Source organism: Sapajus apella, unplaced genomic scaffold, assembly GCF_009761245.1.
Source record: "Sapajus apella isolate SASKATOON/1434 unplaced genomic scaffold, GSC_monkey_1.0 scaffold24, whole genome shotgun sequence".
Taxonomy (NCBI): Eukaryota; Metazoa; Chordata; class Mammalia; order Primates; family Cebidae; genus Sapajus; species Sapajus apella.
Genome location: NW_022436964.1, coordinates 24374777 through 24387953, shown reverse-complemented (window position 1 = coordinate 24387953; position 13177 = coordinate 24374777). Strand labels below are relative to the sequence as shown.

Here is a 13177-nt window from a genome sequence, read left to right as displayed (position 1 = left end):
ACATATTAGCCTTGTAATTTATCATGAAAATCCCATTTTAAGAATAATAGGGAATGTGTTCAGCAGATAATGTTGGGACAAAGCCAAGATCAAGCAGAAGTCTCTGGAAGATTTTAGTTTGAGTCTTCATGTTTGAAAAAAAATAATAATAAGATTAGGCCCATGTGGATTTTTTTTTTTTTGAGATGGAATTTTGGTTTTTTAAGAAATTGCTTTTTCACCCGGCATGAAAAAATAAAATGCCCAAGGGGATGTAATCTGATAGCTCATCCCTGACCTCTCAGTATTATATACAAGGTTCTTTATCAGGCAGTTGGGGAACTTTGTGCTTAGTCTCTGCCCCTTCTCTGTTGATGAAATGTGAAGTTCCTTTGATCCTCAGAAGACACCACCCAAGTGTACCTCATTTTACCTTTCTAGAGTGATCATGGCTCTGGGTCATCTCCCTAACACTAGATTTCTTTTTTAAGTCTTTGCCAAGCATTCTCCTACGATAACTTCTGTATCCCCTTACTTTCTGAAATCCACTCCTTCAAAGCCAGCACCAGATGGCAGGATTAAGTCTGGGCTGCAAGGAGCTGCCAGCATCACCCAGTCTTCTAAGAATCCATCACTGAGCAAGGCAGTACTCCTAAGCTAGAGTTAATTAAGTTCCATATTTTCTCTCTGCATCTTTGGAGCCTCAACTCTCTATGGAACTTTAATTATGATATTTATTATAGTAACTTTTTACCCATTGCTTTATATTTCTTTTTAATTCCATTATTATGTTATCTTTAAAAAAAAAATACACTTCAATGGGAGTGAAGGTTCATCTCTGTACTGCCACCATCGCCAGTTCTTCTCAGAAGTATCGTTCTGATTTGTGTATCTTTTCAGATCATGTTCTGTGCATTAACATGTGTACAAATAGAGATATATAATCTAGAATGGACTTTTTAAAAAATGTAAGTGTATTTTATATATGTATATGGTGTTCTGCAATATGTTTAAGTAGGCTTAACAATGTCTTAGAAACTTTTTTGGAGGGGATCAATACAGGGATTCAACCTATTCTTTTTAACTGCCACAGTGCATCCATAATATTGATATACCATGGTTTGTTCAAGTATTTCCCTAGCCTTAATGATTGTTTTACCAAGTTGATTTGCTATGTCAACAAGCTACAATAAAATCTATTTCTCCTCTCTTTGTGCATATGTGTACATAGACCTCCATGCTAGATTTCTAGAACTGGAGGTGCTGTGTCAATGAGTCAATTAGCATTTAAAATGTTAATGAACATTGCAAAACTGCTCCTTGAAACAACTATAAAAACTATATTTTAATTATTATAGGCATATAGTGTATATTGAATAGCATGGATAAATTTGACTGCATTTCCATGACAATTTGTTGAAAATTTTTTTTAATTTCAATTTTGTAATATATAAATTTTAATTAGACAGGTGAATATTTTTGTCAAAGAAACTAATGTAAGTTTTCTGGTTATCGTAGGTAAAAGAGATACTAAGAGAAACTAAACTATCTGTGGGTCTGTTTTTTGTAGAGAACCCCAATATTGTAGAGATGCCCAATATCTGCATATAAAGTTAAATGTTGATATTTAGCAAAGAGAGTTTCAAAATGGCATCCTCATCAGAGTCACATCACAGTTTTATTAGAACAGTCACCTAATTAATCTTATAAACCTGAGTCATAAAATGCAACCTATGCCCATTGAAGTCAAATACTTGTAGTTCCTAAATACCATTCTGATAGGTGAAGCATAATATCCAATCCAATTATGAGCTGACATAGGTACAAAATGCTCACAATGATTTCTTTTAGTCCGTATTTTACTGTCTTTGCACCCAACTAAATGATCTGTGAAATCTCCTAATTCTGTTGTCTTTCTTTGTCAGATGAGTGAAGTACCAGTAAAGGGTCAGCATCATAACTCCACCACATTAATCAAAGCAGCCAACTTTTAAACACATCTCCAGAATGACTTTAGCATAAAACAGTCCCCGTATGCCTCTTAATTTTTTCTTTTTGCACATTACTACTGTATCACATCACGGGACATTAAGCAAGTTTTAACTCATGGGACTAACTCAATCATGTTTTTAGAAATTGAAAACAAATGTTGTAACTGGATGAATGATAATATTGAAGTAATAACAATTTCCTAGTAGGCATACTTGTTTTAATGGATTGCATAGTCTTTTAGCTTGTAAACACGGGAATGTCTATCAGTCACTGGATTTTTTTTTTAAACACTAAAGTTTAGCAATAATTTGGTTTGCTGCAGAAGTCAAAACAAATACAGAGTTTATTTGTGTTCTGATTCTCATTAGTGGAATCGTTTTCCTCACTGAAAAATAGCTTAAAAAGTTGATTTGACTTTAGGGATAACAGATACCAGTGTAATGCTAGACTCGATTTAAAAGTGCTGTTTTCTTTTTGCTGGAATTTTCTGTAACATAATAAATGTACCATATTGTGCTGGCCTCAGCCTGAAGCACAGGGTTATGCACTCCTTTTTTTTTAAAGATATTTAGAAAAATCTGTCTCCGTGCTTGGCAACTACTCTGACAGAAAACAGATAAAAATAAGGGTGGTTTATCAGTTTTGCTGTTCTTATCATGTTTCAAGTTGAAGGCTGTTGAAATGATGAAAAACAAACAGCACTAAATAGGGTTCTGTCATTATCACTGCAACGGGGAGCTGAGTTTTTCAGGATCAAAGAAAAATGCATTTGCTTTTAGAACTACAATCCTTCATTTTGAGAGGTGCACTGCACTCAGATACCTGATGGGTGAAAAAAAAAGTAAATTGGAGAAGGAAACAAAATAAATAAATGCTGCTCTGGGAACTTAGAAATTCAAACAAAAGTAGGCTGGCACACTTTTAAAAGCTCTGAATTTTCAACATTCAGTTTCTTAAGAAAAAAAAATAGTGCCTGAGGTTTGTTATTTCTGAGCAACTGGAGTGAAGCAGAAGCAGGTTGTTTGCATCTCATAAAATTATAAGGACTCCTTTATCATTGTAAACATGTATCACAGGAATTTTCCCATGCTAGGGGGTTTGGGGAATGTTTCCATATGCGTTATTGATCAGGGAGAAGGCTTAATATCTTTAAACTTTTTTTTTTTTTATTTTTATCACTGGAGTTGAGCACCTTCAGTTTCCCTGGCGTGGAAATTGCCAAACAAACAGAGACAACAAAGCTGTTGTCTATTCCCTGGAGGACAGTATCAACTGGCATAAGGATAATAACCAGAGACCAAAACAAAAGTAAGGCAGGTTCTGAAAAAAAAAAAAGTTATACATTGTCAAGAATCCAGGGAGGAATAAATCAAAAGGAAATGTTGACCTAGGATGCAGCGGTTGAGGTGAATCTTGAAGGAAGGTACATGTCTGCAGGTGAGGAGGAGGTAGAAGGTCCAGCGTAGCAAACGTCCAGAGGTGGGAAAGCATAAAACATGTTTAATTTGACTAGTGCTGAGGGACAGTCAAGTATCTTACAATAAAAATATTACCTGAGGGCCCTGCTGTTTTAATATTGAGACTAGTGCCGAAGGCAAATCTAGATGACATTTTTGAACCTCCAAGTTTGTTAGAGAAACAACCGTCAATTACTAGGGGCAAAAATTACTATTAAAAGACCAGAAACCAAATGGGCCTATGACTTTTTCAAAGTAAAAAGAAAAACCATGATGCAGTATATTTCATGTATGAAGAGATAATATTGGAGCCCAACAATCCGGCACAAAACCAAGTTTTTGGTCATATATAAAGGAAAAAAAGAAAACCCATAAAGGATTTCCCAGATATATAAGGCATCAGAAATAATAGTATCCATGCATATGTTGTATAAAGCATTATTGAGAGACCTATTCCAGCCCACCAATAGGTGAATCCAAATAAACTCAAGAATAGATGAGCCATGTCAGAAGGCTAACCTGTGAAACATACAAGGCAGGATTATTCTAAGTAAATGCTGTTGATGTGGTTAATTTTAATAAAAATGATATAAGCAGTCCTTAAAAGGGAAAATAACTATGTGGAGCAAGCCCTTTTTTTTTCCTTCACTGCCTTCCAGCTGATGGCTTTCCATTAGTTATAGAAATGTGCTATTGTTTATTCTAGCACTTTTTTTAGGGTATCTTTTCAAAAGCTTTTCCATCCTCTTTATTTACCAGTTACTTGACCTTTAGGTATTGTGTTGGTCTCCTTGGGCTGCCATAACAAACTATGGGAAACTGAATGGCTTAAACAACGGAAATTTATTTTCTCACCATTCAAGAGGCTAGAAGTCCAAGATCAGGGTGCTGGCAGAGTTGGTTTCAGGAGAGGCCTTTCTTCCTGGCTTTAGATGACTACGTTCTCACTGTGCCCTCACATGGCCTTTCCTCTGTGTATGCATACAGAAAAAAATCTGATGTCTTTTCCTCTTCTTACAAGGACACCAATCCTATCTGATTAGGGCTCCCACCATTTAGCCTTAATTACCTCCCTAAAGGCCCTGTGTCCAATACAGTTACAGTGGGGGTTAGCATTTCAACATACGAATTTTGAGAAGAAAGACACAAGTCAGCCCATAACAGATTTCAGTGTCGATGTCACTTCCTTAAAGATGCTCTGCCAGCATCCTGCACATTTGCCTGACAGCACTGCTTCAGATTTGTAATTAGATGTTTTTTCATGTGATTATTTAATGTCAGATTCCCCCACTAAACTGCAAGCTCCAACAGGAAAGGATCATGTTTGTTTTGCTAATTCCTTCTTTGATGTCTCAGCACATGGTAGACACCCAGTAAATGTCTGGAATAGTAGGTGACAGAGTCTTATGAAAATACAACAAATGTGGATACAAGAATAGAGAAAGGAACACTTTTCTGTTTGTCCCTGGGTGGTGGGACTGTCATATATGCTGGTAAATGTGTAGAGACATACTCTCTGGGGAGAAGAAAAGTAGTAGTTGCTGATTTCTTTGGTGTAAATATTCCCATGGATGATTTTAAGCTACAAACATGAGGTCACTAGAGAGATGTGACCAGTAACACGTCATTAGTGTACTCCCTGCTTATCCCTAGGGGATACGTTCCAAGATCCCCAATGGATGCCTGAATTCCCAGAGAGTACCCCGTGACATGTTTCTGTTTGTGTCTTTCACCCAAAATTTAATGCCTTTTTCATCTTAACTAAGTGCTTATCACATACTGTGGCGGTGACGTTTGCAGCTTGAGGTGCAACAGCAGAATAATCATGAATTTCTTTTTCCTTCTTCACAATTTTACATATAAAGATTGATTCTTACCATAGATCTTAGCAACCTCAGCATACGATTTCTTTTTCTTTTCTTATTGAGAACTTCTACTTTTCCACTTAAAGAAAGAACTTTACAGCTGCTTTTTGGCATATCCAAATTGCCAGGATCACTGCTCTTGCACTTTGGGGCCATTAAGTAACTTGAAGTTACCTGAAGACAAACACTACAATGCCATGGCAGTCCGTCTGATAACCAAGATGGCTGCTGAGTCACTAACAGGCAGGCAGCCTGTACACGATGGATACACTGGACAAAGGGATGCTTCGCATCGTGGGCTGGATAGAGAGGGAAGGCATGAGATTTCACCACACTATTCAGAAAGGCATATCACTGAAAAGTTCATTTATTTCTGGAATTTTCCATTTAATATTTTCAGACTGTGGTTAACCATAAGTAACTTGAGATTGCAGAAAAGTCGAAACCACAGATGAAAGGAGACTACTGTATATGATGTTTTCACCTCAAGAGCATACAATAATTTGAAACAATTAAAGAACGATGAGTTTTGAATATCACCTTTATTTTTAATATATTTATTTCAGCAAATAATCCCTGAAAATGTAAAGATTGGCTTTTGCAAGCTCTAGCACACCACTGATGGATAATTGAAGAAAATGGTAAAGGTTGGATCCAGAGCACTTTATAATTTATTATTGTGCAGGGCAAGGGGCAAAAACAGACTGAGATGATTTTTCAATTTTAAACCCAAGTGTCAAGGAGAGCCTGAGAGTGGGAGGAGAAGATATGAAAGAAGAAGATGCTGATTAAGCTTAGAATCTTTTTTGTTGTACTTGAAGACAGTTTGAAATACCAGTCTCCACTTGTGCTGAAAAAGAGAGCCGTCACTTTAGGAATCCTTTGGAGACTACTATTGAGAGAAAGGACAGAACTTTGGGGGCATGATCCACATTTTGGGGACTGATAGAGATATGTAATCTGAGAAATTGATATAGATGGAAGAATCCAGAGAAGCAAGTAGAGAATTAGCATTGGAGTCAAAAAAAAAAAAAAATGAAACATACTGAGGCAGAGTCTGAACAGGTGCCAGTAGATTTCTGAAGATGACATTTAGAGTTCCTCTTTGATTTCAGTTTCAAATGTGGTAGGAATTCTACCCTGTTAGCAGAACCATGATACAGGATCATGATATAGTTATTTTGGGCCGATTTTGTGTACTACCTCTTTTGGATTATTTTGTGTATGGAGTATTTACACAATCTCCACCCCTGATACCATTGACCCCAAGGGAGTATCTGATGTTTCTCACACTCCCTTGACTAGTGTCCTTAAAACCAAGGATAAAAGGCTTTTCAAGGAACCCGCATTAGGGAGAGTCAAATGCTGCTAATGGAGTATTAGAGAAGAGCAGGCTACAAAAAAGTCAGCATATTTGGCAATGATTGCTAACCTAAATGGTGGAAAACATTATGAAGCAATGGGGGTGCTGGGAACAGGGTGCTAAATTTTAACACCATAGAACCTGCATTTGAGTCTGCTCTGCCATCCAGGCATGGCATGGATGACTGTAGGACTTCAGGGCAGTTCCCCAGTGTTGTGAGTCAGAGAAGGGGAAAGGAAACCAACATTTGCTGAATGCCTCTTAGGCGCCAAGCACTGTGGTAGGCAGGCCTTTGAGTGCCATCTCATTTGCTATGAAATAAATATGAAAGCAGACAGCTCCTCAGATATAAGGCACATTTACTGAAAAGAAGGCAGAGAAAAGGAAGAGCAGCTTGAGGGAGTAGATGAAAGCAAGATTTTAAAAGCCAAATCTCAAATGTTTTGGAAGTAACTCTATCATAATTTTCTCAGCATTACGTTGCCTGTTTCTTGTCAGCTTTATAGGCTGAATGTTAAAATGGAGTTTTTACCTAGAAATAAGTTACTCTTCCATTATGTTTGCAAAACACGGTATGTTTCATTTAGCCTTAAGACTTACTGGATAATTAGACTCAGTAGAAAATTAACGAGAGTTAATTGTGACCATCATGATTTAGGCAATATGGGAAAATAAGGAAGGAGTTAAGTGACTTTGTCAGGGACACACAGCCATTGATATCTGAAGAAGTACCTTGAACCTCATGGTCTCGCTCCCAACTAAAACATACATTTAATATTTAAGAAGTCCCTCAAGAATTCTTCACCACAGAAGAAAGGTAACAGGTTAAGTTCCAGAGGTCAGCTCCTTCCCTGTCTTCCATATGAATAGCAAGGTTGGGCAGTTTACAGTATTTTGAGTTTTGGGGGAAAAAAAACAGGTTTTGTTCAAATCATAGCCTCTGTTATTTCTTTTCATCCCACAATTCATGATTTGGACTCATACACATATTTGATTTTTTTCCCTTCCTTATTTTTTGGATTAAAAAAATCACCATTATGAAAAGGTTGACACTGTTTAGAGTTGGAGTTATTCCTACCAATTTTTCAAGATCCTGTAGTATCTTTCTGCCAGAGTATAGAACCATGCATCATCCAGACATTTGAATGGTCCCTGATGCATATTTTGAGAAAATAGTCCTGCCATTATCTAGAATTGACGTGATATATAGGGCTCAGTTATAAGGTTTACAGTGTGATTTCCATTGGGAAGAATGGCATAAAACTGTGTCCAATTAGAAACGATGCACAGCTGCAATGAAGACAGTTTAGAAAGACAACACAGAAAGAATGAAAGATGTTACTCAGAGTCTCGGGACCTGCCAAACACAGGATTTGAAAGAAACCCAGAAAGGGAACTCTTTTCCAGGTTAAGTCTGACTTGGGTTTAACTGCAATCCAATGGCATATCAGGAAACCAGCAGACACACTACTTATAAAGTGACTTTCCTGTCTGTTTATTCCAATCAAACACTATGCAGAGCAGTCCTCAGATACTCCTTACTTAGTTCCAAACCCTTGTCAAATGCAGGATTTTGCAGTGACGGAAGAGTCCTGGTTCCTATGTAGGCTTACCTTACTGGGATGGACAGCTCATTACTGGAGGCCTCTCAAGCCAGTCACTAATTTGTTTACTTATTTCACAAACACTGTTGAACCCTTACCGTGTGCTTTGTGTAGGACACACACAGGTTTTTTTAATGCAGTTCCTGCTCTTAAGATGATCGCTATTGTTTATGGATGGCTACCCTGAATTAATAAAGTAATTTGGTTACAACTATAGTGAAGAGGGGTGTTTGAGGGCCCCAAGAGATATGAGGCAGAGGGTGATTAAGACCACCTGGGAGGGTGGGAATGGGGAATGTCAGGGAAAATTTGCCGTCTAACAAGCTTCTTTAGAACCAACTAAATAAAATGAGACTTCATGGATCTCAATGAACCGGTCTATGCTAAGGTATGTGCTGTCATCTTAAGACTATGTTTCAGAAGGCTTTTGCATGATGTATCAATATCATGTCAATGTGTGTGTTTATACTTGGGATTGGAGTCTTAGCATCAGTATTCAGGAGCCCTCTGGCATAGGACATAAAAGGGTAAGCTATTTTAAAATACTGGTTATATCAGATTCCCAGTTAGCCCAGTCTGCAAACCACAGAGCTCCTGAATGGAAGCTAGCTTTCATACACACTGTTCAGCAGTTAAATAAAGGTATTATTTTGTTTAAAAAAATGCTCTTACTGCCTTGCAGCCACTTGACACCAAACAGAAACTGCCATTTCGGTTGAGACAGGCACCCTGGTGAGCGTTAACTCATTCATTTTGGAATTCTGGTATCTTCGTTGCACTGGTGCCTTGCGAGACCTATGAAAAGTTTAACTTGTAGCTCCCAGAGCCAGCAGTGTGATTACAAAAGCCATCCATCTTTTTTTCATGCTATAACATCTTTAATTCCTCATCCTTCCTGTCCTTCAAGTCCTACTTCAAATGCCACATCATACACAAAACTAATACATCATTTTTCTTTCTTGTATTAGAAATGGCTGTGTATAAAGTATTATGCTCCTTTTATACACTCTGAGCTCTTTTGAGATAGCATGTAAGTCATCTTTATTGCTGTATCCCCTACTTCACTTAGCAGAGTACTTCATTGTTCATTGAATGAAGAAATGGATAGATCAATGATGGATGGACAAATGAATACATAGATATACAGATGATAGGAAAGATGGCAAGTAGCAAATGAAGGAGGCTGTCTGTTGCTGGTTTTCTAAGGTGGTAATATATACCTATTGCTGTTGATTACCAGCCTGATAAACACGCGTGATCAGGAGGAGAAAGTATTTTGGATTGACCATACTTGACACATATGTGTCCTCAGCCTGAAGGGTTATGATAAATAGGAAATAGGTGAGGTTTAGCATGAGATAGTAAAAACAATCTTTATATTTTGTACATAGAACTTAAATAGACTGAGAGAGTTTGTAAAATCTATAGCCTAGTCAGATCTGGACCAATAATATAAAAGTATCTTCTCAATTCGGACAGACTAAATGTTTGTATTTTCTTCACGACTTGAAAAGACTTCAAAATAATGTCCACTTTGTATTGCATGATCAAGAAATATAGTGATTATGGATTTAATATTTTGTACATTTTAAAACTAAACTAATTTCACTCAGTCTTTTGTTCCCTGCCCTCTGATTATGACGCCTGGATAATAGTTTGGGCTTTAGAGTATTACAAAGTCATCACCGTAGCTATTTGAGTAGAAGTAATGGATGTAAGGTCTAGTTAATAAGAATAATAAAAACACTTTTATTTTGTATTGATTTTTCTGATAGGTTTATTTTGGCTTTTGTCTTTTATTTTCCTCACAGCGCGGGAGTTGGCCGGACTGGGTGTTTCATCGTCATAGATGCCATGTTAGAAAGAATAAAGCATGAAAAAACTGTAGATATTTATGGCCATGTAACTTTAATGAGAGCCCAGAGGAATTACATGGTTCAAACAGAAGACCAATACATCTTTATCCATGATGCACTGTTAGAAGCAGTGACTTGTGGAAATACCGAAGTGCCAGCTAGAAACTTGTATGCCTACATTCAGAAGCTGACACAAATAGAAACAGGAGAGAATGTCACAGGAATGGAGCTTGAATTTAAGGTAAGACATTGGATGTGATGTGGTTCTTCAGGAGCACGTCATTCGGGGTTTGTCTTTGAGTTGTTCCTTCGCTTTCTTAACCTTTCAAATTTGTGAAGTACAAAATCAATTTGACCTTTCCCTCAGGTGTCTGATTATAAAACACATCCCTCTCCTTTTCCTCTTTTATTCTTAGCTTCCTAACTACACCTTGAGCCCTTTTGTCTCCTAATTTAAATGAGATTATACTTTCAGAAAATACATAAAAATCCAATAGGCTCTAGGGAGTAATTCGGTAGATGTGAAAAGCAGTACAATTTGAATCGCCATTTACTTTCAACAGAAGATTTCTATCTAAAAGGGACATTTGGGGTACACTGCATTTAAACCATAGTGAAAATGATCTTTGTTGTTTTTTTTCTTTTTTCTATTCAACAGCGTCTAGCCAGCTCAAAAGCTCACACCTCAAGATTTATCAGTGCCAATCTTCCATGTAATAAATTCAAAAATCGCCTTGTTAATATTATGCCATATGAATCCACAAGGGTATGCCTGCAGCCTATCCGTGGAGTAGAAGGATCTGATTACATCAATGCCAGTTTTATTGATGGATACAGGTATCTACTGTTGCTCCTCTGACTATCCAAAGCCTTGATATTTACATGTGCCCTAGTTTTATAACCAGAATAAATTTCATCTCCATTCAAAGCTATTTTTCTGCATCGGTCAGCATTTAGTCCCTTGGTATTTGTTTTTTCTTATTTTGGGTAGGAGTAAGAAGCAATAGTTATGAAGCGTTTAATCTGGCCTTCTGCACTTTTCTTTCGGAAGCCAATTGGATTTCTAAGGAGTTAATAAAGAATCTATTTTGTACCATATTTCAGAAATTTAATAGATTGTGTGAGTAATTTCTAGAAAATGAAGCTGCACATCTAAGTGTTTCTTAAGCGATTTGTATGACACATGAAATTGGGCTATTAGCATTGCACTAAAAATCAAATAATAAAGACATACATCATAATATTAACAAGCAATTTATTTTGTAGAGTCCCCAAAATGTATTAAATGCTCTCATTCGATTATGTAATCTTCGCGGAAATTTACTGCAGTTGCATTCATAATATGTTTTCATTTTTTATTATGAGGTTGATATTTGTATATCAGGTGTGAGCTTTTCCATGTTCTCTAAATACTTTAACACGTTCTTTTCATTCTCTGTAATTCAGACAACAGAAAGCATACATCGCTACCCAGGGGCCCTTGGCAGAGACCACTGAAGACTTCTGGCGGATGCTCTGGGAACACAATTCCACCATCGTTGTGATGCTCACCAAGCTGCGTGAAATGGGCAGAGTAAGTGTGGCCTCCGTAAGACATTCACTCCGTGGAGAAATGAAGACTTTAATAACTCTTTTGCCAGAGTCATTTTTTTTTGACAGTGTACTGTGGACACAATCTAGACCATCCATTATTCCTTGTTAGTTTCTAAATTTCTAAAGCCACGTGAAGTTTTTAAATTTGTGTGTTTTAAAGAAAGATCCCGTGATTTGATTCCAGTGTGGTAAAAGCATAGAGACAAATGAGTAGCAGTTGTCCCTGTTTGACTTATGTCTGACTCTCAACATATTCTTACTTCCTTTTATTCTGGACAGGCTCGAGCCATAAAAAGGCACTTGACTTTTATTCCTGAGGCCAATTCTTACTTGCCTACGTTTCACCCCATTGAATAAAGTGTTGGAAAGTTAGTTTTTCTAAGGATATAATCTGGTAATCCTAGATCCCCTTTTTCTTTTAAATGTGTTTTTTCTTTCTGAAACACACATAAAATAATATTAGAAATACTTAAGGTATCTACTAATACTGCTATACTGTTATGACCTAATATTATTTTGAGACACCTCTTAGATTCACCTGATGTAAGCATTTTTTTGTATTTGCTTCAGATAAATCCTCCCTTTGTGTAAATTTCATAGTAGAAGTGCAGCTAAAGCCCAACTTTCAGAGTCCCCAGAGAGAGCAAAAGGAATATCAGACTAGGAAAGTAACTGACTGACTCTGATGTGGCCACTGACTCTGCAGGGTTTAGCCAAGCCAGTAAAATGGCCTGGGCCCCTGTTTCCTTGACTAGAAAGATTGGCACAAATCAATTCAGAGGTTTCTTTGTGTGTTCAGACTGGTGGTTGTCTTCATTGCAAACCACGGTGGTGCAAGTACGCTGTGGTGGTGCGGTGTATTACTGTCATGGCCAGCACTGTCCAAGGACTGATGTAATTATTTGGATAACTTGTAGGTAGGAAGATGCTTATCCTGTCAAAGTATTCAACTCATGTATATTAAGCAGCTAGTATCTGCCAGCTACTCTGCTGGATGCCATGGGCAAATACTGAACCAAAAGGTTTCCCTATTCTCAGGGAGCTCATGGTTTCAAAGAGAGAGTGAGTCATATGCAATTGGAATTACCTTGAATTTAGAAATGTTATTAATGGGAGAAATAAATCAGATACATAGGTAAATAGGTGGATTCTATACAAAATCTTCTTCATAGCTTGCAAAGTTTAACATTAATCTTCTCTCCTTTTAGGAGAAATGCCACCAATACTGGCCAGCAGAAAGATCTGCAAGATACCAGTACTTTGTTGTGGATCCCATGGCCGAGTACAACATGCCGCAGTATATCCTGAGGGAATTCAAGGTCACAGATGCCAGGGTAAGTTGGCACAGTCTTCAATTCTTAACCATTAGCTGACAAGCAGTGTAAGATACCTCTCTCTCTGGGAGCAGCATTTGCCACTTGACCATTGTCCCAAAGAGAAAAGAAACCACTTTTTCTGGAGAACTTTT

General features: G+C 37.4%; 1 protein-coding gene across 50 annotated transcripts in view; it reads left to right on the top strand.

Moving 5' to 3' along the window:
- Nucleotides 1-13177, top strand: part of PTPRD (protein tyrosine phosphatase receptor type D) — a 2321819-nt gene that overhangs the window by 2291009 nt on the left and 17633 nt on the right. For all 50 annotated transcript variants that reach the window (XM_032290736.1, XM_032290738.1, XM_032290724.1 and 47 more), the window contains 4 exons: nt 10072-10357; nt 10775-10953; nt 11563-11689; nt 12918-13043. In XM_032290736.1, the coding sequence (XP_032146627.1) occupies nt 10072-10357; nt 10775-10953; nt 11563-11689; nt 12918-13043 (718 nt within the window). The remainder of the gene's footprint in view (nt 1-10071; nt 10358-10774; nt 10954-11562; nt 11690-12917; nt 13044-13177) is intronic.